The sequence below is a fragment of the Acipenser ruthenus genome, chromosome 10, assembly GCF_902713425.1.
Source record: "Acipenser ruthenus chromosome 10, fAciRut3.2 maternal haplotype, whole genome shotgun sequence".
Classification (NCBI taxonomy): Eukaryota; Metazoa; Chordata; class Actinopteri; order Acipenseriformes; family Acipenseridae; genus Acipenser; species Acipenser ruthenus.
In genome coordinates this window covers 5,184,920-5,207,347 of record NC_081198.1, presented here as the reverse complement: position 1 = coordinate 5,207,347, position 22,428 = coordinate 5,184,920, and the positions used below count along the sequence as shown (strand labels likewise).

The following is a 22,428-nucleotide window of genomic DNA, read 5'->3' as shown; positions in this document are numbered from 1 at the left end:
AGATATCACATTATTTTACATACAATTACTCATTTATACAGTTGGGTTTTTACTGGAGCAATCTAGGTAAAGTACCTTGCTCAAGGGTACAACAGCAGTGTCCCCCACTGGGGATTGAACCCACAACCCTCCGGTCAAGAGTCCAGAGCCCTAACCACTACTCCACACTGCTGCCTATGGTTAACCATAATAAAGCACACAAGAAACATGTAAAAGTGCGATATTGCGATGACATGCTTATCTACCAAAGCCAGCTCTCTATCTGTTCGTGATATTCAGCTTCAAAACATCCAACATCCAACCATTTCTTTTCTTTTAACTTTGAACCCTGGATTTTATCCCTGCAACAGCGCGGGAGAATTGAAGGGCTGCGCTGTGACGTGACGATTTTAGCTCAAGCCGTGGGAGCATCTAAACCAGTGTCGGAGACATCCTCACTCGATGATTCCAGAGGTGTAAAGGCGGTGCACTTTGTTTGTGATGCGTCGGGAACACATTCCACCCATCTAACTTAAGGGGGCAGCAGTTGTTCTTGCAAGCGGACTACCCTACGAAGTGATGGAAGTAAGATTGATAGGTTACAAGATCAAGTGGGCTCAAATAAGCAACTGTCAGGTTATTGCAAAGCATACCTAACCTAAATCAGACACCGCTGACAGATTATAGCTGTGTTTTTCACTGTCAATACACTGAACCAAAGCTTCTAAATTAAACAACATCTAAACAGAATAACAACAGTGAACAGATTTGTTTTTCCTTGGCCGTTTGGAATGTAATGTAAGAATACAGTGTAACCTGCAATTTTACCCTCATCTCTGCCTTTGTGCCCTGCTAGTTAAAGGTGTGTCTAGGCAAAGTCTGAGTAACTTAACCCTTTCATGCATGAAATATTGAAAATATTTGAAAAACAAGTACTGGTAGTTTTGGACACATAATAAATATATTTTTCATTGAACATTAAAAAAAAATCTATTGCTTTATATCAGAAAAAAACGGCATCCCCATATAAGGTCATCATGCATTTGCTTCTTCTATATGTCCCTATAGAAATATTTTTTTATATACGTCCCTATATGGTGTAGCCCTGCAAAGGGTTAAATCATAAATGGAAACCTGCGTGGTACATTTTATGCTTTCATGCGAACAAACTGGAAAAGTAGGTTATTGTCTTGTTGAAAGGCGGGGTAACTGATCTATTTCCGCCGTGTTACACTACTCTTTGCCTTTGTGTTTACGGAGATGACAAAACATAAGCTTAGGTGAGTGAATTATTGTAATAATCTATAACATGTGTTGTGTAGACGGGTGGGTATTCAAATATGCGATTAACTGCGTTCCAGCACCCAACACTCTATCAGCCAGCGTCCCCTTTAATTTGGGCGCATGCCCGTGGAGTGGGCTGCTTGACGTCGAGCACTGACTGCCTGCTGGGTCTTGTTGTGCTGTTGGCTGGCTGCTCGTTGATGCTAGTGAGTTTCAGTGTTTAGTTTCGGTGGACGTGGAAACATAGGAAGTGTGAAAAAAAAAAAAAAAAAAACCCCCACACACACTAGGGCTGTTGAACTTTATAACCCTTTAAATCTGTAAAAACGGGACTCTGAACCGTGCTGAATGGAAAGTTAATGTTTAAAACCGGTGTTCGTATACGCTTCCAAGGTAAGACGAGTTTGATTGCCTCTGTTCTGGCTGCGTTCTACAGACTCCGCAGCTCTCTAAACATTAGCGGTGTTTACCCGGTCTGGTGGAGTGACCGTGGGAATGCATGGGGATGCTCTTTCTTTTAACATAGCACAATCGATTACACACGGAATTGTTGGACTTTTTTACTGGGTAGCTGCAGGATTGAAACGGTTGTTTGCAGCCAAAATTGGGGCGGGTGTTTCGTTTCGTGGTAGGCCTGAATAAAATGTGCCCAAACGAAACATTTTTTCTCTTTTTTAATACTCTTTATTACGCCTGTTGTAATATAGCAAGCGAGCTGCATCGCTGTATAAAAAAAAAAACACAGTACATATATAGGGTGTCTTGGGTAAGGCAATATACACTGCAACTTACACATAGTAATACATCAAAACCTACAGTCAGAGTGTCTTTGTGTATTTCACTTGCTCAGGCGGCATCCTGGTTTTAATGTACTTACCACTGTACAGTAGGATGTAAGTCATCGCTGGTTTAACGAATTTGAATTATTAAAATATCTTTGAAATTATTAATGTAGAGTTGTATATTACTGTTGTGTTTGCGAGTTTTGGTCAAATACAGTAAATACCACAGGGTGCTGAATTCTGACACCGTGACATATTGTATTAAAGACAAATTCTTGTATTATTATTATTATTATTATTATTATTATTATTATTATTATTATTATTATACTACTTCAGTAATGCGGCTGTATCGTCAGCTTATATTATTACGAGCCAGACGCATGAACAACACAGTGCTCATTGGCTACCACTTGCTGGTTTTGCCGCAGAGATTCCAATTGCGATATTAATATATTTTGAAGAGCTACACATTTTAATTAGAAAGTAATTTGAACAGAGTCACTCATATTCTAATTTACGCCGTTTTTCTGTTCATTCGTCACATTCAACAACGCAGTAACAAATGATGTCCTCATCACGCAAGACAGCATGGCGTTGTGTTTTTAAATGTCTTGTGTATTTTTAACTAGTGAAATTCCATACAGAGTCTGTTCTTATTAAAACAGTGTTCAGTGTTTGGCTCACAGTATTTTTTGTCTCCAACCTTAAGTACATTTTCACTTTAAATCATCTTTGAAATACTTTTTTTTTTTTCTTCTGGGATTTCCAGCTCTTGGAAGCTTCTGCTTTCTATGAACACTGCCTGTACTTCAATCTGTGAAGTACTGTAAGAAAACTGACCAAATTTTCATTGACACACAACCTCACAGGGGGGGAATTCCCTGTATCAAAAAAAAAACAAAAAAACCTTTAGGTAAATGTATAATTATTTGTGGGACATTTCTGTTCTTTAATAGAAACTTGGTCATCCACATTTCCCTATCTGGGTTTTGTTGAATGTTTTAGAAAAACCCAGAATAATTGACCCAGCGGATACAACACTTAAAACCAGTCTATCATTCAACAGCAGGATACTTTACCAAACCTCTTGAATGCTTTGGAGTACTATTTGCACTCAATTATGCAAAACCCTGATTTATATGAACACGTTTCATTTTGTCATCGCTCCTAATTTGAGGTCAGAGCCCACAGTATACCGTAAGGCCTTTTCTGACTGTAACAAATTAAATGCCAACTTGCAGTATGACAGCCAAAACAGAGGGTCAAAATAAGCAAACAGGAAATGAGTATGACTCAGTATTGTAATTAGTTGGATACATCTTCTATTAATCTCTAAAGAAATGATGTGCTATCATCTCATTGTATTTCTTCACTATATACAAATCTTAAATTGCTGGAAATCTTTCAAGTCTTTGTTTTAAAACTGTGACTGCTGAAAGAGGCTTATCTATAACACATCCAATATGCATGCTTTAATTATCAGTTGAAAGGGTGCTATTTGCTCAGAAGGGTGTCAGATTTTTGTCCCAATCCCCATTGTATTTAAACTGAAGAGCAGCAGGGTCGTCGTTGTGGTGGCAGGTGCTAGAGCATCTAGCAGTCACAGATGGGCCCTCTGTGCAAGTTGAATAGGTTCAGTCTTGCTGCAAGTCAGATTGAAGACTAAGGTTGAGGTTGTAGCTCATGCTGCATCACCTTGCCCTGAATAGGAATCTTGTAAAGGGAGTGCTGGATTACTGTAACAATGCAGAAACATGTGGTTTGCCTGTCATGTGAAATGTTTGTGTCATTTTAAATGATTATAATTCACATTTGATCTTAAAAGTGAAATGAACTTTGCTCCTATATAAATTGCTCTACAGTAAATGCTTAGCCCTAGAGGTAAAATGTTAGCCTTTCATTTGAGAAACTAAGATATTCATAAAACCAATCAGTATTTTTTTGTTTTCCTTGTGAAAACTGATCATTCAACAGCATATGTTGAATAATTTCAGTATTATATCAGAGAATACTTGTTAATTGTGTGACATCAGTTATATTTTGTAAATGTGTTATTCATTTTCATAGTATAGTCTACAGAGTACAACAATAAATCCTATATTTGGAGAGTGTGATTTCTGCAGGAGAATACATTAAACTCATAAACTGTGATCTTGTGTGACAGCTTCATTACTCGTTGAAATATGTTTTCAAGCCAGTGCTCATTGGAAAACAGTCACAGTCCTTGAGGGAAAGCATGTCATCTAAAAGACATTTTTTACAGGCTTGTCTTCTTGGCCTTGATCACAGATTTGTATAAAATTGCTGTATTTGTTTTATTCTTCTTGTTATACAAGTATTTTCTCATACTGAAATTATTCAACATATGCTGTTATTGAATGATCATCAGTCCCCAGAACTAAATTCGATGACTAGTGCTTAATGTTTTTGAATGTTACTCTAGGTGTATCTCTGAAGAAGGCATGGCTGGGTGTAGCAGGTTTAAAAACAAAAGCCTTGCACTTGTATAATTTAATACATTTCCTGGCAGTGGAATTTTGATTTATTTACATTCTGTCTTTCCAAGTGGGTTGAATTTACAGAGGCTTCCAATTTTAGCAGTGAATGAGTTATGGTGGTACAACTGTTTGTCATGTTTATGAGAGTACTGTGGTTAAAATGGAGGTCGCTGTGCCATTTATTTGTCTTAAATCCGGGCAAGGAATATTTGGATTAATGTACTGTAGAGGATTGATGATTTTCATTAAAAATAATCAGCAGTGGGGCTCCTGAGTGGCGCATAGTCTGGAGATTGGCGGTTCGAATCCGAGCTATGCCACTGCCGACCGTGGACGTGAGTTCCTAGGGGGCGGTGCACAATTGGCCAAACACTGCCTGGATGGGGTAGGGGTTAGGTCAACTAGGGGAAAGTGCGAAAATAAGCGGACAGCTGACAGCACTCATTTCAGAAGACGCGAGTGCGAGTGCTCATCTCTCCCGAGTTAGATTGGGGGTTGCAGCGGTGAGCCAGGTTAAATAATAATTGGACATTCCACAAATTGGGAGAAAATTGGAAAAATGAATAAAAATAATTGTAAAAAATAATCAGCAGCTATATTGATTCCAAATAAGTGAACAAGTATGTGGTTTACGGTTGTTTTATTAGAAAGACAAATACATGTAGCTTTCTGTCTGTTAAAGGTCTGTACCAACAATAAAGCATTTAAGTTTTACTCTATGTACTCTACACCTATTTTCTTACAAATATTTCTATGCAATATTTCTATTGTATAATGGAATTCCGTACATTGCACAGAGGTACTGGAGTCTTAGGTGGTGGACACAGGGACGGGGTACAGAATGTGCTATCTTTAATTTAATATAGCAATGTGCTGACCTCCCTTTACTGTAAAAGTGATCATTTTTAATTATACATTATCTATCTACTGTATATGTCTCTGTCTATCTATCTAGCAATTTATCTATGTACCTGTCAAATGTATAGAGGGGGGAGGGGGGAGGGGAGCAGGCTGCTGATTCAAGACAGGCACAGTGGGCTATACTTCAAAGAGAAATTACATTTTACACTATGGTTTAAAAATCTTTTTCTGAGCTAATCGAAATGGAAATTTATGTCAAAGATGCACATGCATGTCTTTTCTAATTTACATATCCCAGGCTCATCAGTTAAAGAAAACCAAAAGTGGGCTACAGTCTACAGAAATGCATCTTGCTAACGCTATCCTGCATTTCCTACCCTGCAGCTACAGCTTGCTTCTAATGTTGAAAGTGGGTCTGGAATGGAGGCAGTGGCTGCTGAGCTGGAGCAAACAATACAAGAATACATTATGCTTTAGACTTCCCAGCTTACTAGTGTTCTTGGCACCTGGGGCTTGACAAATTAGGTTTTTTGGCTTCAGGCAACTTGGGTTGACCAAGACCCCCCTCTTCAGCATTGTCGAGTGGTAAACGTTGCTACTTTAGGATAGGTGTATAATAATCTGCCTTGCCTGTTTTGAGTGTTTGAGAATCAGTGGCAATTGTCAAAAAAATAGGCGTGTAAAAAAGCACAAATTACTTTTCACAAATATACCAACACTGGTGTTTGTTTGGATTTCAGCTTTTGAGGCTTCTACTTCATAGACAGAAGGCATGCCAAGAATGGAAAAGGCACAGAACGAAATGCTGTCAAAAAAAACTGTTCTAAAAACCTTTTTTTAAATGTTATTGTCACAAGAGAGTGTGTCTGCTTAGCTGTTTTCATGCAGAATTTTAAACTACAACAACACACTGATATATAGGGTTGGTCATTAGTCAAACATATTTGGTCATGGTCAAATTGTTGTAAGAGGTGTTTCAATAGAAGGGTTTGAGGTGGTGGTACTGTATTTTTAGAGCACGAGGATGTGAACTGTTGACAGGAATTTGAGAGCCAGTGTCAAGACACTCCCACACAAACACACATCTGACGTGGCATTGAAAATACTCCCTTTACTTCAATGGTTGTTGCAGAAAAATAAATAAATAAATTGCTGTAACCTGCCCGACCTGTCTTTGTCACCCTGTTCAAATATTTTTTATACACTCTACCATGTATAATTTGTTAAGGGTGGCCCTGTTAATTAAAGATTCAAACAATACACAGTAGTCTAGAAATGTCATGGAATAAATAACTTTTTTTTAATTACTCAGAACTTGTTTGTAAATAAGATTTTGTGTATTTCCTAAAAGCATCGTTAGTTTATTTGATACATTTTGTTGTGCCAGATAATTTCAGAAATGTTATTTCTAATACTTCTCTACAAAAACAGACAATATTCCATTTGTAATATTGGATATAAAGCCAACAGTAACAACTTCATAAAATACACTTATTTTATTTTATACACTTATTTTACTTTTATTAAAATATTGAAAAAGTATTCTAAAAACTTGTTTAAAAATCTCTTCTGAAATAACAAAACCTGTGAATTTCTCAAAAGATATATTTAAATAAAAAGCGACCTACACATGATGACAGTGTCACAGGTTTCCTTAACTGAATACATGGTGGTGGTTCATTGTGCCTTTGGAGGGAGTGAGTGTACTGTACACGTTTTATTGTGAATAGCACATCGAGTGATATCCTGGTCTGGAATAGATCAGCTGGGGTACAGTAAGCTTTAAAAAAAAAATCTTCCTAATGTGGGGATTTGTTTTTAAGTGCTGAAAGATTAAAAAAAAGTGGTCTGATAAGAAAAAGAAAATAGTATTTCATGATGTAAGGAAAGAAAAACACTTCTAAGAAGCATAATGATAGATTGCAGTAAGTAAAACCAAAGCCTCAGGCAAAATCACAGCAACGTCATGCTGCAGAACAAGCAAAATGTTAAGGAGAAACAGTGCAGTAAAATTAAACAACTAATAATTTCATAGCCATTTGCATTACTAATCTTAACATCATTTTGACAATTGCCTTGGATATCTCTCCAGTGATTATGCAAATGCAGGATGGTTTCGACAGAGTATTAAACCTGTTCCCTCTGAGTGAATCCCTGCTATATTACAGTACATGCTGCAGTCCTGTCAGAAGATATCAGATCTGATTCACATCTTGGCGAAAGTTTCCTTGTGGCTTGCAACCTGGTGACCTCAAAATGAATTCATTAAAGAACAAGATAATGGTACATCAGGTGCTTGTCTTCAGTTCAGGGAGTGAAAATATTAAGAGAAGTGCTGTAGTAGTATAAGTATGAAATACTAACTCTAATCATTTTAATTTTGAAAACTGAGCACCGTCCCTGTCCATCCATCCCTCTATTTCGTGTTATCCAGAGGCAGAACTTTCTCGACAGCAAAGCGTTGCATAGCATAAGCTGTATTGAAATACATGTCTCAAACCCTCTACTGTTTGGGTTTTTTGTTAGATGTCCATATGACCATAAAAAGTTGAATGCAAACTGTGCTAGCGACTCGTATCATGGAGGCACGACCAATCTCTGTGATCAGTTGACAAGCCGCATGTAAGTTGTTGTTAATAATAAAAATAATTAATAATACTCATAATTCGTAGCTGTGCAGTTTGTCTCTGGGGAGGGACTGCTGTAATGGTTTTGGGACAATCCGTTATTTGAGTAAGCAGGAACTGTATACAGTTCAACTTCAGGTCTCTCGTGAAGTCATCAGATTTGATACTGTATACTGTAGCAGGTTAATGGTTTTCTTAAAGAAGCAGGTGAGGCTTTCGGGATGTTTTCATTTGATCTTTAGTACAGAACAATGCATCTATTAAGTTGTGAAATTATGTGCAGTAAGAGTTACTACTCGAAGCCCTGGCTGACAGTACATTCTATTTTTAAGAACATGTCTTAATGCTACTTTGGCTTGCTTGCTAACTCTGATGGCCTGGCGGATATGCTTTGTCCAGGGCCCCCTACAATACTTGACGTTAATGTGTGCAATGTGTTCTGTTTGACTAGACTTACTATTACCAGCACAGCTCCACATCAAAATCAGCAGGGCTCTCCCTTCTTCTAACTGACTTGGTAATAAAAGCAGTGAAAGCTTTTCTTTATCCTGCATGCTTTGTACAGAATGCTGTATATTGTTTTAATACAGAATTTAAAAATAATTGTGAACATGTGTAGCATATAGGCCTAGGTGTGGGAATTTCTAATAAAACCAGATTTGGGCCTCATGCACTAAAAGGTGGCTAGGAGGCAGTGTGGTCCAGTGGTTAAAGAAAAGGGCTTGTAACCAGGAGGTCCCCGGTTCAAATCCCACCTCAGCCACTGACTCATTGTGTGACCCTGAGCAAGTCACTTAACCTCCTTGTGCTCCGTCTTTTGGGTGAAACGTAGTTGTAAGTGACTCTGCAGCTGATGCATAGTTCACACACCCTAGTCTCTGCCTTGGATAAAGGCGTCTGCTAAATAAACAAATAATAAACAGCGGTAACATGTTTTGCACGCAATAAGCCCCTTTACTGCGTGCTTTGTACACCTGCTGTATTCACTAAGGAGTGACAGGCAACCTAGCACACGCAATGAATCACATGGAAAAAGATGCCGCGTGAGAGTCATTTAACTACAATGAATAATGTATGTAACCATATTCACTTAAGCGCGGTACCTTTACTAAATGTCTCAGGGTGTGTTAACAGTACCAGGCGGTTTCAACTAAATTGCAACATAAAAATAGGGCTGCGCCCTACCATTGCCGTTCACGAAACAAGACATATCTGCAAGACACATATAGGGGTGTCACGATATGAAAACATTAACAAGACATATCTGCAACACACATATAGGGGTGTCACAATATGAAAACGTTAACAAGACATATCTGCAACACACATATAGGGGTGTCACGATATGAAAACGTTAACAAGACATATCTGCAACACACATATAGGGGTGTCACGACATGAAAACGTTAACAAGACATATCTGCAACACACATATAGGGGTGTCACGATATGAAAACGTTAACAAGACATATCTGCAACACACATATAGGGGTGTCACGATATGAAAACGTTAACAAGACATATCTGCAACACACATATAGGGGTGTCACGATATGAAAACGTTAACAAGACATATCTGCAACACACATATAGGGGTGTCACGATATGAAAACGTTCTCATACGAGTATTGTGTTTGTTATTAAACATGATTATTTACAAAGAACAACAAAAAACCTTACAAATTTATAAGGTTTACTATTTATTAAGCTATAATAGGTATGAAATAATGAAAAAAAAAATATGGTGCTTACTTATAATTCAATAGATATTTATACAATACTCTTTATATTTGAAATGCAGAAAAAAATGGAGCATTTCCAAAGTAAAATAAAATAAGCCTTACATTTTGTTTAATAACTCTCCTGCTTCAGAAAGAACTCAGTCATCATCCCCATTGTTTTTTTTTTTTTTTTTTTTTTTTTAAACTGAAAACATAATTGTCCAGGCGTTTTCTGTGTTTTTCTTGTATTTTCTTGGGGGGGGGAACAGACATAAAAACAAAATATTTTCTTTGGCATGAGGTGAACAAACTTAAATGGCACTCATTTCAGGTTTTTGTGTAGACGCCAAGATGTTTATATGTTCTGGTGAAAGACCTGATCGAAAGGGTGTTACAATATATCCATCAGAACTAAAAACACGCTCTGATGGCACACTAGTGGCTGGGATGCAAAACAGCTTTTTCACTGAGCTGGAGAGCAGGGGCAAAGCATCGGCATGGTCCTTCCACCAAGAAAGAGGATCATTTTCCACTGCAGCTAATGACATGGCAAGGTAGTGGGTGTTTTCTTTTTCCAACTGTGCCTTCAAATCAAGCATCCCATCTTCAGGGGATTTCTTCTGTAGTTTTATTTTTTTATTAGTAATCCGTTTTAAGATACCAACTAGAGCGGAAACCTGCTGAGGTCTTTCTTTCGCCAGTGGATTTGGAAGAGCTGTAGCTGAGGAAGGTCCAGGAATGTCAGTAGTACTTTGGGATTCCTGTGGTAGGGTGTTTAAAGCAAGCTCTTTATGCACATCTTCTACAGCAGTGTTATTTGGATCATCTGTTTGTATTCCAGTCTACAGTGATTAAGCTAATCCTTTAATTTAACCAGGTGCCTAAGATTCTGTGAACGCTTATTAAAAACAACCCTCCTGCCAGGTATTTGTGAAGCTTCAGCAACTGGTGTTCTTTGAAGTTGTCCCTTTCCCAGCAGGCTTGTTTCCTATGTCAATGCAATAAACAGATTCAAATCATTGTAGCAGACAAAAATGTATTTTGTAACCAATTGAATATTATGAAAAACCTGCTTGTTACAAGGTACTGTAGAGTTACAATAAAAGGGTACTGTGGACTTTGCTTGCTTTGGGTATTCATTTTATAAGTGGGTTATTTGCCCCTTGAGTATGAATCCATTTTGTTTTACTCTTTAAAAACAGACACAAGCCAAAAGAAACAGACTGAAACTGTCTTCTCTTAAGTAATAACAGCTGTTTGAATTTGCATTTCAGCAAAGAACCATCTGCAGCTGCCATGCAGGGTGTGATGCAAAGATCAGGGCCGTCTGGCCAGTTCAAGGGAATTGGGAGTTCAAAAGAAACTGGCAAGAAAGATTCTGTATACATTTTGAGATTTATTTGGTGCTATCCTACAGTATTTGTACAGTATAACTTATAATATGTCTGCTTGTCTCACAGAGCCGCAGTCTAGTTTGTCAGAAATATAGTAGAATAGTCTAACTACCAATACTGTGTTTCATCCAGCAGTTTTCAAAATGTATTTTAAAATGTTAATGCTGTGCATTTACAGTAATGCAGTAAGCTTGCATTAGTGCTGCCACTTTTTAAATACTGCTTAAACAATATATATAAATTTAAGTTACAACTGACGAGTGTGTTATTTTGATATTAAAGAATTGACCCTGAGAATGCAAGACAAGTTGTATTGTCTCGAGAGGACAGGCAGCAAGCCTGAGAAGCTACATGCTGTACTGCATGACACATCAGTGAAACATTTCCTTGGTCACTCTGAGCTGGAACGGACACAACACATACAAAGTGAAAGGAGGGTGGGGGTTGGGGTCCCCTGAACAGCGTTTAGCAAAGAATGGCTTTCCTTCTGCCGCACTGTATTGTGTTGCAATCCATTTTCTTTTTTTTAAAGCAATAATTTACCCAAGGTAGCCCAACGGAGTACATTACAGCATCTTGCAGTATATTCACTGGGGACCTGCAGTGTTTCGCTCCGTCTTGCTGTACTGTTGCATCTGAGAGGACTGAATTGAGAGAGCTGACAAGCCAAAGGCCAATCACTGAGTCTGTGTGTACAGTAATAAAGCGAGTCTGTTTGAACCACTGGGACAATCTACCTTCATAATATTACCCAAGTAATACCATATGTAACCACAACATGTTTCAAGTCTTTTGAAAGCTTGTGGATACTACAGTATAAGCCTTTCCAAGCTGAAGGTGATTTGCATTGGTGTGTGTGAGGACACAAATAATCGCTCTAAAGAGTCGGAGGAAGTGATGGTGATACAGTGTGGGAGTGCAAACATATCAACTGTGTAGCTGCCTACAGTACAACAAAAGTATTGTTGTCATCAGTCCAGCAAATTAACCCGTTGCTTCCCCTATAGTATTGACAAATGTTGTCATCGTCTTGGTTATAAATATGCCCCTTGATTTCTGCTGGCTGTGGAAAGCAGCCTAGAGTACAAACTGTTATTTAAGATATACTGTAGGCATTTATATACTTTTTGAACATTCTTGTTTTCTTATCCAATTAAGTTGTTTTTAAATAAAATTAAGTCAATACTAATAACACAAGGCTTGAGTATTTATATACAGTAGGCCTAAGTGATCTAGCACATGGGACCCTTTTTAATGTGATTAATGCCAGCTGACATTCATGAGAGAAGAGTTACTGGAATTTCAATACAGCCCAGTGCTATCATATTGTGTATTGGATACCATACTCGGGCCACCATGCAGTGTAAATCTAAACTAAAACTTAATGGACAAACTTAATTTAATGACAGTGTTATGAATGTGTTGTCTTTCCTTTTAATTTGAATATGGTACACATGGCCCGCTCCAGACGGGATGTTTATGCACATTTTGTTGCTTTGTAGAGCTTGCATTGTAGATGAAAGATTTTAGTTGCTATGCACTACAGTAAATCTACCCACGCTGCACTTAGTACAGTACTTTTTTTTGTCTGTTTTTCAAGGCTAGATATACAATACAATACATTAGCTTGCTTTCATCTCTCTTTATAAACAAGTGGAAAATGCTCTTCATATATTCAAATTTTTGTTGCAAATCGTAAATTCCATATGACATCTAATATTGTATATTGTGTTTGAGAACCTTGATCCTACATATTACATCAGCTACACTTGGAAAATAATGGTCTTTTGAAATGAAGTGCTGGTGGAGACAACAACTCTTAAGTTTGATAATTGGGTGTTTAAGAGCTTACAACTAGTGTTTTATTTGGTTTAGTATTGTGTGCAGCTTTCTTGTATTTGTGCTATGTTTTATATATATTTGAAAGTAATGGTAGTACTTTAACACTTTAACAAATGTAACAATACTTGCCAATTACCTTAGCCTGGCTTTAAGACCATACAGAGTTCTACTGCAGAGCAAGTGAAGTATTTATATATATTTGTGGGGTTTCCTGACATTTTAATTGTGGTGCTGATTTGGTTTTGAACTGGAATTTTCCTGTATGAATAGTGCTGTAAGTACTGTACAGAGCTGTTTCTTTTTATGTGTTAATAGCTGTGGAGGTGAATTCCAGCCATGTGTCACAGGGACAGCTGGGGGAGGCCCCTGGAGATTCCAGCTCAATAGGTTTCAATGCACTTTCTGTAGAGCCATGGAAGTTGTATCCAAGTGCAGACTGCCTGGCAGTACAGTATCTTTAGTTAAGAGAGCACTTTGACCCTGGGCAAAGCACAGCAACAACAGACTCCTTGAAGAATGTTCACTGCAGGAGGAACACAAGGCTGAATTACCAGTTTTAACAATGTGCTTTGAAAACCAGCCTCACGGAAATGGAAGACCAGAATTTTGATTTTTATCACGCGTGAAATAATGAGTTTATCTTCAATCAATACTACTGTTTTTTTAATGAAAGATTTTGTTACGTAAGTAATCCTGTTTTTTATTTGTTTTCAGTAAGGAATGGATAATTTTTGAACCAGTGCAAAATGTGTGACAATTTAGAATGTTAATTTACAGTAACTACTGCAGCCCTACACTACTCGCACTTGTTGAATGTGTTTATCGTATTGCGGTTTTTAAAAATGTAATTCTGATTTACACTGCAGTAAAGACATACGCTATGTGAAATACAAAAGAGGTATTGGATGTTGTTAATAATCTAGTTTGATGGTTCTTTTGGGAAAAGTTCTGTACAGTGCCACATTTCTAAAGCATATGGTTTTTGATGATCATACTCAGGATAAACATGTTGCCATGATATACAAAACCCTAGTAAATTCCCATGGAATGACCCAAAAGTTACCTTTTAGTCACCTACTGTACTATACTGTGATATTACTGCCTGTACATCAAGTGCAAACTGTGAGAATACTGTATGGGAAGTCATATATATTTACAGTAAATGGGCATCTAAGCCTTACTTTCTTTACACTATGAGGGTTTGTGCTCTTTAATGTGTGTTACATTAAAGTACAGTGCAGTTAAGTTAGAGTAGTGCATGGGCAGTGTCTCTCTCACTGACAGTGCGCCTCTATTACAGTAGATCAGAGTGTTGAATGCCTTATCAATGTCTGCAACACACAAGATTTGTTTGCAGTGACAGCATTTCCTTTATGGGATCTTTTTGGCCAGCTCTATCAGCTTGCATTGCAGGGGGTTCTCTCTGATTTCCATTTAGGGAACGGGAGCATCTGGTTGTTTGCCATGGGACCTTTGTTCAAATGTTCAGTTAGTTAATGTCTCATCTGAAGGGAATCACGTCCAGCAGCTCAGTGCCCTAACAGGCCATACAGATGGACTACAATTTGTCTTGACTTTTTCTCAGGCAGGAGTTGCTCCTGTTGTATGGCTTTGCCACCTACTGTAGGTTATATGATATTGGCATTAGTGAACCACCATAGCACAGTAGCATTATTCATCGGCTTAATTTTTTTAATGATATTCTTCAGTAAATTTGATGCTTGCTAGAACCAGATTTATATATATATATATATATATATATATAGATAGATACCCTGCATTGATTCCTTGACCTGAAGAGAAATGTTTGTTGGTAACGTCTGTCTCCAGATATAGCTTCCCTACTAGATACATGTCTGGGCTGTAGCCCAGCTTTTGAAGTGATAAATTATGTTACTGTTTTTACACTTGAGGCTAAAATTGTATACTGTAAATGCATCTTGAAGAGAGAACAACTTTAATAAAAGATTAATTGAAGTACAAAATAACCTGATTGGATTTACTTTGCGGCTGATGGGTGATTTCCTCCTACTGTACAGTACTTTCGCAAGGTTGCCCACACTTCTTTTTTTTTTTTTTTTTACGCTCATTGCAGTTCAGTTCACTTAGAGGAACTTGAATTTTAACAACACCGCACTTTAACTCACACTTTCATTTCTTTAAGCACGAGGTGTTGCAGGGTGATTCAAGCTGTTGTAACTGTTGGGCGATTCATCGTAATGTTTTTGCCTGGCATAATACATAAAGTAATCCTGTTTTAATCTCAGCATCATTAATTTATGTCCAGTACAGTAGCAAACGAACTAACACAATCTCATTAGTGGCATTCAAGTTTGTGTTTGCTTCATATCTACCTCATGCTACAGTATTCATGCCAAACTTTGTGCATTGCAGAAAAGTCTCATTTAAACCTACCGCTAAATAAAATTGACCACTCTGGTGACAGAGCCAAGTGGTCTTGAAAGTATTTTAACTGTAAATAATTGTTATTTTAATACAGGTTTCATTTGTACAATAATATTTTTTTATGTGATCTCCACAGGTGGCGACAGAAAAGGTTACAGGAAAGCTGAGTTCTACTCTCTCATGGGTGAAGAACACAGTGTCACATACCGTCAGTCAAATGGCTAGTCAGGTGGCAAGCCCATCTGCCTCCTTGCACACTACCTCCCCCTCCTCCACAACACTCTCCACACCTGCTCTGTCACCCTCCTCGCCCACCCAGCTCAACCCTGATGAACTGGAACTGCTGGCAAAGCTAGAGGAGCAGAACAGGTACTGTCCTGTAGAAAATACCTGATGGAGTTATTCCTAGATTTTCTAGCATTCTAATTGGTCATCCAGATTCCTTTCGTTTTGTGGCTTGTCTAAAATCAATGCAATGCCATGATGTGCAGGTTAATAACCAGTTTTAGTAAATCCCCCTAATGTGACAGACAATGCAGTGCCTTCAGACACATAGAGTAACATTACAGAATATTGTGTACTATAGAAGGCTGGAACAGTGAGTCCATTGTGATGTAGTAGTTTCGGTGGTTGGGGCAGGAGTTAGGTTGCATCTACAGTAGAACCTAATTTATCTGCACCCTGTTTATCTGCGACTTCAATTATCCGTGGCTCCCTGACGAGTTTTATCTCTGAAATACAGTAATTTATAGCAAATATAGACTTAACGTTAACGGTCCACACACTCACTCACACACACACACACACACACACACAAAGACCCATGCGTCAGTCTAACCTGTGGAGCTGACGCCAAGACAGCAGTGCTTCATGTCTTGGTATGAACAGCAGAAGGATTATACATAATTAGTTCTCCTGAGGCAGTTACTTAAGCCCAGTAAACATGTTTTGCCTCACTAAAACAAAAGACTATGATGGACTTTGTCAAGGTTCAAAAGAACGACTTACAGCAGTGAATTTTTAAAAAAAGCTGTTATGAAAAAAAAAAACACTTCTGTTGATACGTATTTTGTTGAAATGTAAGACAAGTTTAAATTACACAGCAGACTTGTTTATTTAGTTTTAAAGTTAAAAACAATTAATAGAATTGTATTTTTTGTTTTGAAATACCAGAAAAGTAGCAACACTTAGCTACCATAATTTAATATTAATGAGTGGAATAAATTAGCGATAATACCTTGTGGTAGTTCTAGCTGCTGGCCACATGACTTCTGATAGGCTAAATAGCTTATTCCCATCATAAAATGTCTTATGATCTTGTAGCTTTGTAGAGTATATATTTTTTTTGTAGTATGTAATATTTTTTTATTTGTATTATTATTTATTTATTTATTTTGGTATATGGGGTATATGGGGTTGGAGGTGTATCACATTTTGAAAAGATTTTCCAAGGAGTATCACTGTCAAAGTAAACTCATTTTAAAACATTCTGTCTTTTGTAATATATTGTATTGCATACATCTCCAGTAAATGTTAATTTGGTTTACATTACTAGTTTCTGTATTCTATTCATGTATTTTAGTCACATGCAATGACACTTCATTTATCTGCGGATTTCACACATCCGTGGACCTATGCACCCCCCAAGCGTGCGGATAAACGGGGTTCCACTCTATTTACATTGTCTTTACTGTACATGCAGTGTCCCACCTCATAACTATAATATCGGCCAAGTAGATCCTGCAGTCTTAAACTGCAGCAATAGGTGGGATCAGCCCCCAGGAGTCTGTAGAGGAAAGATCTCACTGAGGCTCAGGGTAAAGTGAAAGGCAGGAGAGGATGTGAAGTTGAAATCCATGCGTCTCTGTCTCGACAGACCTTGCCATGAGCTGGGTCTGATGCTTACATTAAGACAGTTCACGCAAGGGAATTAAACTTCAGTCATGAAAATACTCATGCAGTAAATGTGAGAACCTTGAATTGCACTGAATTCATCTTGGAAATCGTTAAACTTGTATTACAGCAGTAAATGCATAATATACGATGTTTGTTACCACTAAGATCTGGAATCACAGCCTGCATATTCTGTTCTGAAGTTTTGCATTAACTAGCCAGGACAGAGTTTTTTTTTTTTTTTTTTTGGCCAGCGTTATTGTTCTCTGACGTGCACAGTGACATAAAACTGCTGCAAATCAATGGGGTTGTTGGAGAAAAAAAATGTAACTGAAAAAATGCAAAAACTGTACAGCACGTTTCAAGACTTTCACAATACAATAATAACAGAATGATCACAAAGCGTTGAACAATTAAGAATAAGCCAAATCAAAAAGGTACGTTTTTAACCTACTTTTAACAATCGAAAGCGAGTCGGCCAAGCGAATACTCTCAGGGAGCGAATTTCAGAATCTGGGAGCATGATTAGAAAAATCTCTTCCACCCATAGAGACAAGGTGGAAAGAAGGAACAGAGAGTAGACCTGAATTGGTGGTATTATCATAATGAATGACCCACGTTTTGCAACATCTCCCCCCCCCCCCCCCCAATCAGTATTATTGGTAGATGACTGTGGTTTAAGGAATGTGTTTTAGATTTAGCAAAAGCTGCTGAGGATTGTGCCTTTTGGTAGATAGCAGTTTCATCAGCTTGTAATGACTGTTTTCTGGCTCTTCCTTACTTCCTTACTCAGGACCACATAGTGGTATACAAGGCAGGGGGCAGGGGGAAGGGTGCTGAGCAACATTTTAATTAACCTGTCAATAGGATTATGTCACTGGTGCTGGAGGAGAGAGACATTTTCCTTGGTCCCCAATTTGCCTACAGTACCTCTTTTGAATAGTATTTCTTCTGACTTGGTGTAATACACAAGTAGAGAGCTGTGGTGTATTTCTATGAAATAACAGCACCTGTGTTTAAATAACAAGATTAATCATCTTCATGTAAATATTCTTTGCCTTTCCTGCTATGTCAATAACAGCTGTCTACAGCTGCCAAACTCCAAAGAGCTGACGGAAGTTCTCTTTTGCAGACTGCTTTATTTAGCTGTCATTTAGATTTTTACCTGTTTTGAGAGATTCATGTAACGTTTTTACTCAAAAGCCAATAACAGGAACATTTCTGTTTGCATGTATTATTTTTATTATTGTTATTATTATTATTATTATTATTATTATGATATGTTCATAAGGCATATTTCTAGTGTGCCTCGTTTTTCATCATCCATTCTGTTTGTCCCGCTGCAACAAAGTTGTTTTTAATCCAGGCAGGAAAAGACCAGACTTCTTGAAGTGCTGATAACCTGCTGTAAAATGAATAAAACACAAGAACAGATTGTTTTGGCCACAGTGTTCTGGTTTGTGATGAATGGCAGATTTGAGGAACGTGTCCCCTTCGTTTTCTCTTCATTCATTCATAGTGACCCTGATCCAGGAACAGCAAATCTATTCCCTGGCTGACCCCTGTCCCCTGACCTTTTTGAAGTGCATCCTAAAAGACAGGAAATGGTACACATGGTCTTGGGTTTCACAAACACAAAAAGGAAAATGTGCGGTTAACCTCTGCACTATCTCCTGCTTTTTTTGCTAACCTTGGCTATTTTTCTGCTAACCTTGGCTATTTTTCTGCTAAGCTTGGCTATTTAGCATAATCAGTAGCAGTGCGAGCTTCCTTTACAACATCTTTAGTCTTTAAACCACCAGCATGTGACCCAAGTCAAACTGAACGCATCACCCCTCTATTTTATTTGCTTTGTGTGAATTTTAAGTAGTTCTCCTTTTAAAGGTTCCTTTGTCTGCAATGGTTGATGATGTCAGAGGGGGAGGAGGGAGTAGGCATAGCACACCACATTTTTAAATGGAATGTTTATCAGTTTCAGCTTCTCAAGGACAATCAAGCTCTTAACGTCGGGCAGAAGTCTCCCCTACATTTGATTACCCTCGTACAGCCCCTATCAGAAGTGGTGATAGCAGTGGGATCTAAGCAACCTGAAAACCTTCAGTAGGAAAGTTAATACTTCTCCATACCTGATGCTTTCAGACTGCTGTGTAAATAATGTGTTTCAAATACAAGTGTGGTGACAGAGACTGGAGAAACAGTAATAGTTTCCTCAGGTTATATTACAGTTTTTAATATTTCAGGAAGACTTGTAACAACTTTGGGCTATAGTAAAATTAAAATACATGATGCTTCACACATGGAAGCACCCATTGTCTATTTACTTTAACACTACTGGGACCTCAGGAAGTACAAATTGGTGTCTAAAGGAGGTACCAGACATACTTTTGTTTTGCAAACATCACCTATTTTCCCACATATTAATTTTACTTCATGTTTACAAGCCACTCATTCCACTTACAGTATGCCACCCAGGGATGTCTAGTTTAAACTGTGGTGCATAAGAAAACATGTCTTGTTGCCGTGAGCCTTTGAAATATACCGTTAGCTGTTTTGACTTCCACACTGTCACACTTCCTATTTTTCCAGTTGTTTCTAAACAGACAATGGGTTTTCCACAATGTTTTCTGAAAACACCAAGGCTGTTAATACTGTATGCTAATGGAAACTTATGTGGAACATTGGCACAGATGCTCCTGTAATCTGAGAATTTACAGTGAATCATTTATATGGCAAACGCTAGTGGCTTTTGCATTTTTAATGCCTTCTTCACTTGGATCCAAATGAAAACACTGTGTGTGTGTGTGTGTGTGTGTGTGTGTGTGTGTGTGTGTGTGTGTTTGTGTATACATACATGCATATGCATTTCACATGCACATGCCTTTCTAACCTGTACAGATTGTTAAACAGACTAGACACCATTTTTGCTATTTTAAAATGAACAGCAAGTGATAGATGACGCAAACTTTGAGACATAGTTTCTCCTACTGTATTGCTAAAGGTATACTGTATATAATTACAGCAGTATGTACTGAAGTGGAGCCCACAGCAACCACTGAATTAATACTCAAGACTTTGAGTTAAAAATGGGCTTTTGAGCAAGCATGAGTAAACATGTCTTTTACTTTTTTATTTTTTTATTTAAGTCGTCTGGGAGAATTTGAAAACATTGCGATACGTTTAAGTGTTAATGCTTAGTGCTTCCTGAAGCAGCACTATTATATTGACTCTATCTTGTAGCTGTATTGAGCAATCCTGGGTCTGAAATGTGTTAGGAGTTTACAGTAAATAAGAATGAGGCTGACAACCCTACATGTGTACATACATAATTATCCTGTATACATTTTGCACCTATATAAAAGAACCTTCTAGAAAATAGTTAATGTATATATCTGTTATGTGCTTGTGTTGTGTGTAATGGTAACTGCTCCAAACCTTATATTTCTTCTTCCCTTCCCTGATATACTGCACCAGTGGCTTCAGTCTAACTCCTTTTTTTCCGTATCACTTTAATATCTGTTCAGGAATAAAAAGCAATCAGAAGCTGCTTGTATTGGGAATGCATAAACTACCAGGTTACTTGTTGATCCTTCTTGTAAGATTGAACAAATCCCAAAGCTTGAAAGAAAAAGGAAAACAGCACTGTAGAACTAGGTTGGATGTTTGCTCTTTTGGACTTACTAACAGTCATAGAAATAAATAGTTAGCATTTGGGAAGCTGCACCAAAGTCACAACAGTACCTCTCAGTATGACCTTATTGAGAATCCACAGTTACACCCAGTCACACTATCCCCTGTGGTACAGTCCATGTCATCATCCAAGGCTTGCTGCTAATCAGAGAAAGAAGTTCAAATAACCAGAGGCTTTGTAACTTGTATGCCTCCACATGCTCTCTGCAGGTAAACCAAAAAGATTTGTAAAGCATTATGAGTCTTTCATGGTAAGTATGCTTGTTTTTTTCATTCAAGTCTTTCTACTCAGAGTTAAACAGGTATTTGTTAGTAGAAACTCATTTTTGGACTAAATTGAGGAGAGGATAATGGTTGAATTAATATACAGTATTTAAAAAAAAAAAAAAAAAAAAGATAGTTGCCTTATGTATTGTATGTAAAACAGTATAGTGCTGTATAACAGTTTTAAATGGGTACTGTAATGAAGCATTTTTAAAAACACCTCCTGTAACACAGGTTCTTCTGTATAAGTTTTACAAGTACTTATAGAACACATGCTATAGAGTAGATTCTAGATGTTATAATAGTGTTTCAGGAATTAACTGTCTGGAAAAAATCTTACAGGACCTGTCACCTTATTTTTTTTTAAATATTTTGTAAGGAAATGTAGTCAGGGAATTGTTATACAACTCCAGTAGAAATGTGCGACCTTTGTTTGTCTGTTGGTAAATGATTACTTGAAAAACAACTCTGCAAAACTACTTATCAAGAATCTTCTTTCAAAATCAATATCATTTTCTTATACAGGTCATATTTTTGACTGAAGGTAATCGATTAGCCCATTATTAGATTTGGTACTTCATCAATATGTCTGTTCATGTACATTTTAAAAGTATTTTTTTATTCACCATTTTTCTAGTGTAAACAATCAAGCATTTCTTATCTAGTAACACTGCCATTGCCTCAGTTTGCTGAACTCTGTTGGTTACACATTAAAGACTAGTCATTCTTTTATTTAGTTGTGTGGAACAAGACCAGAAATGCAACAACATTGTGTCATTGCAAAATTAATTTGAATGTGCGTTTACACCATATGTTGCTGTATTGAGATTTTCTATGCCAGCTATTTATTTAGATTGATTGATTTCAAGTTTGTGGTGGTGTAATAGAGACAGCTTTTTGACATATGCTGTCTTGTGAACTCTTTATTCATTTATTTTTAGAGATCAATGCTAAATAACTTGGACCATGTTGCAGATTGTCTACATACTGCAGGAGGATAATGTGCCCATGCTATTGTTCAGTGATTTCCCACACGCCAGATGCTGTTCACACCCACTCATCGGCTGGGCCGGATTAACGCAGGGGCTTTAGGGGCTGCAACCCAGGGCCTCGGATTTTGAGGGGACTCAAAAAATATATATAATTTATAATAAAATATCTACAAAATAAATAAGTAGCTTGTGACT

General features: G+C 37.6%; 1 protein-coding gene across 9 annotated transcripts in view; it reads left to right on the top strand.

Moving 5' to 3' along the window:
- Positions 1-1,136: 1,136 nt before the first annotated feature.
- Positions 1,137-22,428, top strand: part of LOC117408183 (ecotropic viral integration site 5 protein homolog) — a 56,338-nt gene continuing 35,046 nt past the window's right edge. For 3 of the 9 annotated variants that reach the window (XM_059031570.1, XM_059031568.1, XM_059031567.1), the window contains exons 1-2: positions 1,382-1,469; positions 15,534-15,766. In XM_059031570.1, coding sequence (XP_058887553.1) covers positions 1,464-1,469; positions 15,534-15,766 — 239 coding nt within the window. In that variant the 5' untranslated portion in view covers positions 1,382-1,463. Of the gene's footprint in view, positions 1,260-1,380; positions 1,657-13,376; positions 13,675-15,533; positions 15,767-21,134; positions 21,229-22,428 lie in introns of those variants that run through there. The other 6 variants (XM_059031569.1, XM_034013169.2, XM_034013163.3 and 3 more) reach the window with 5 other exon arrangements.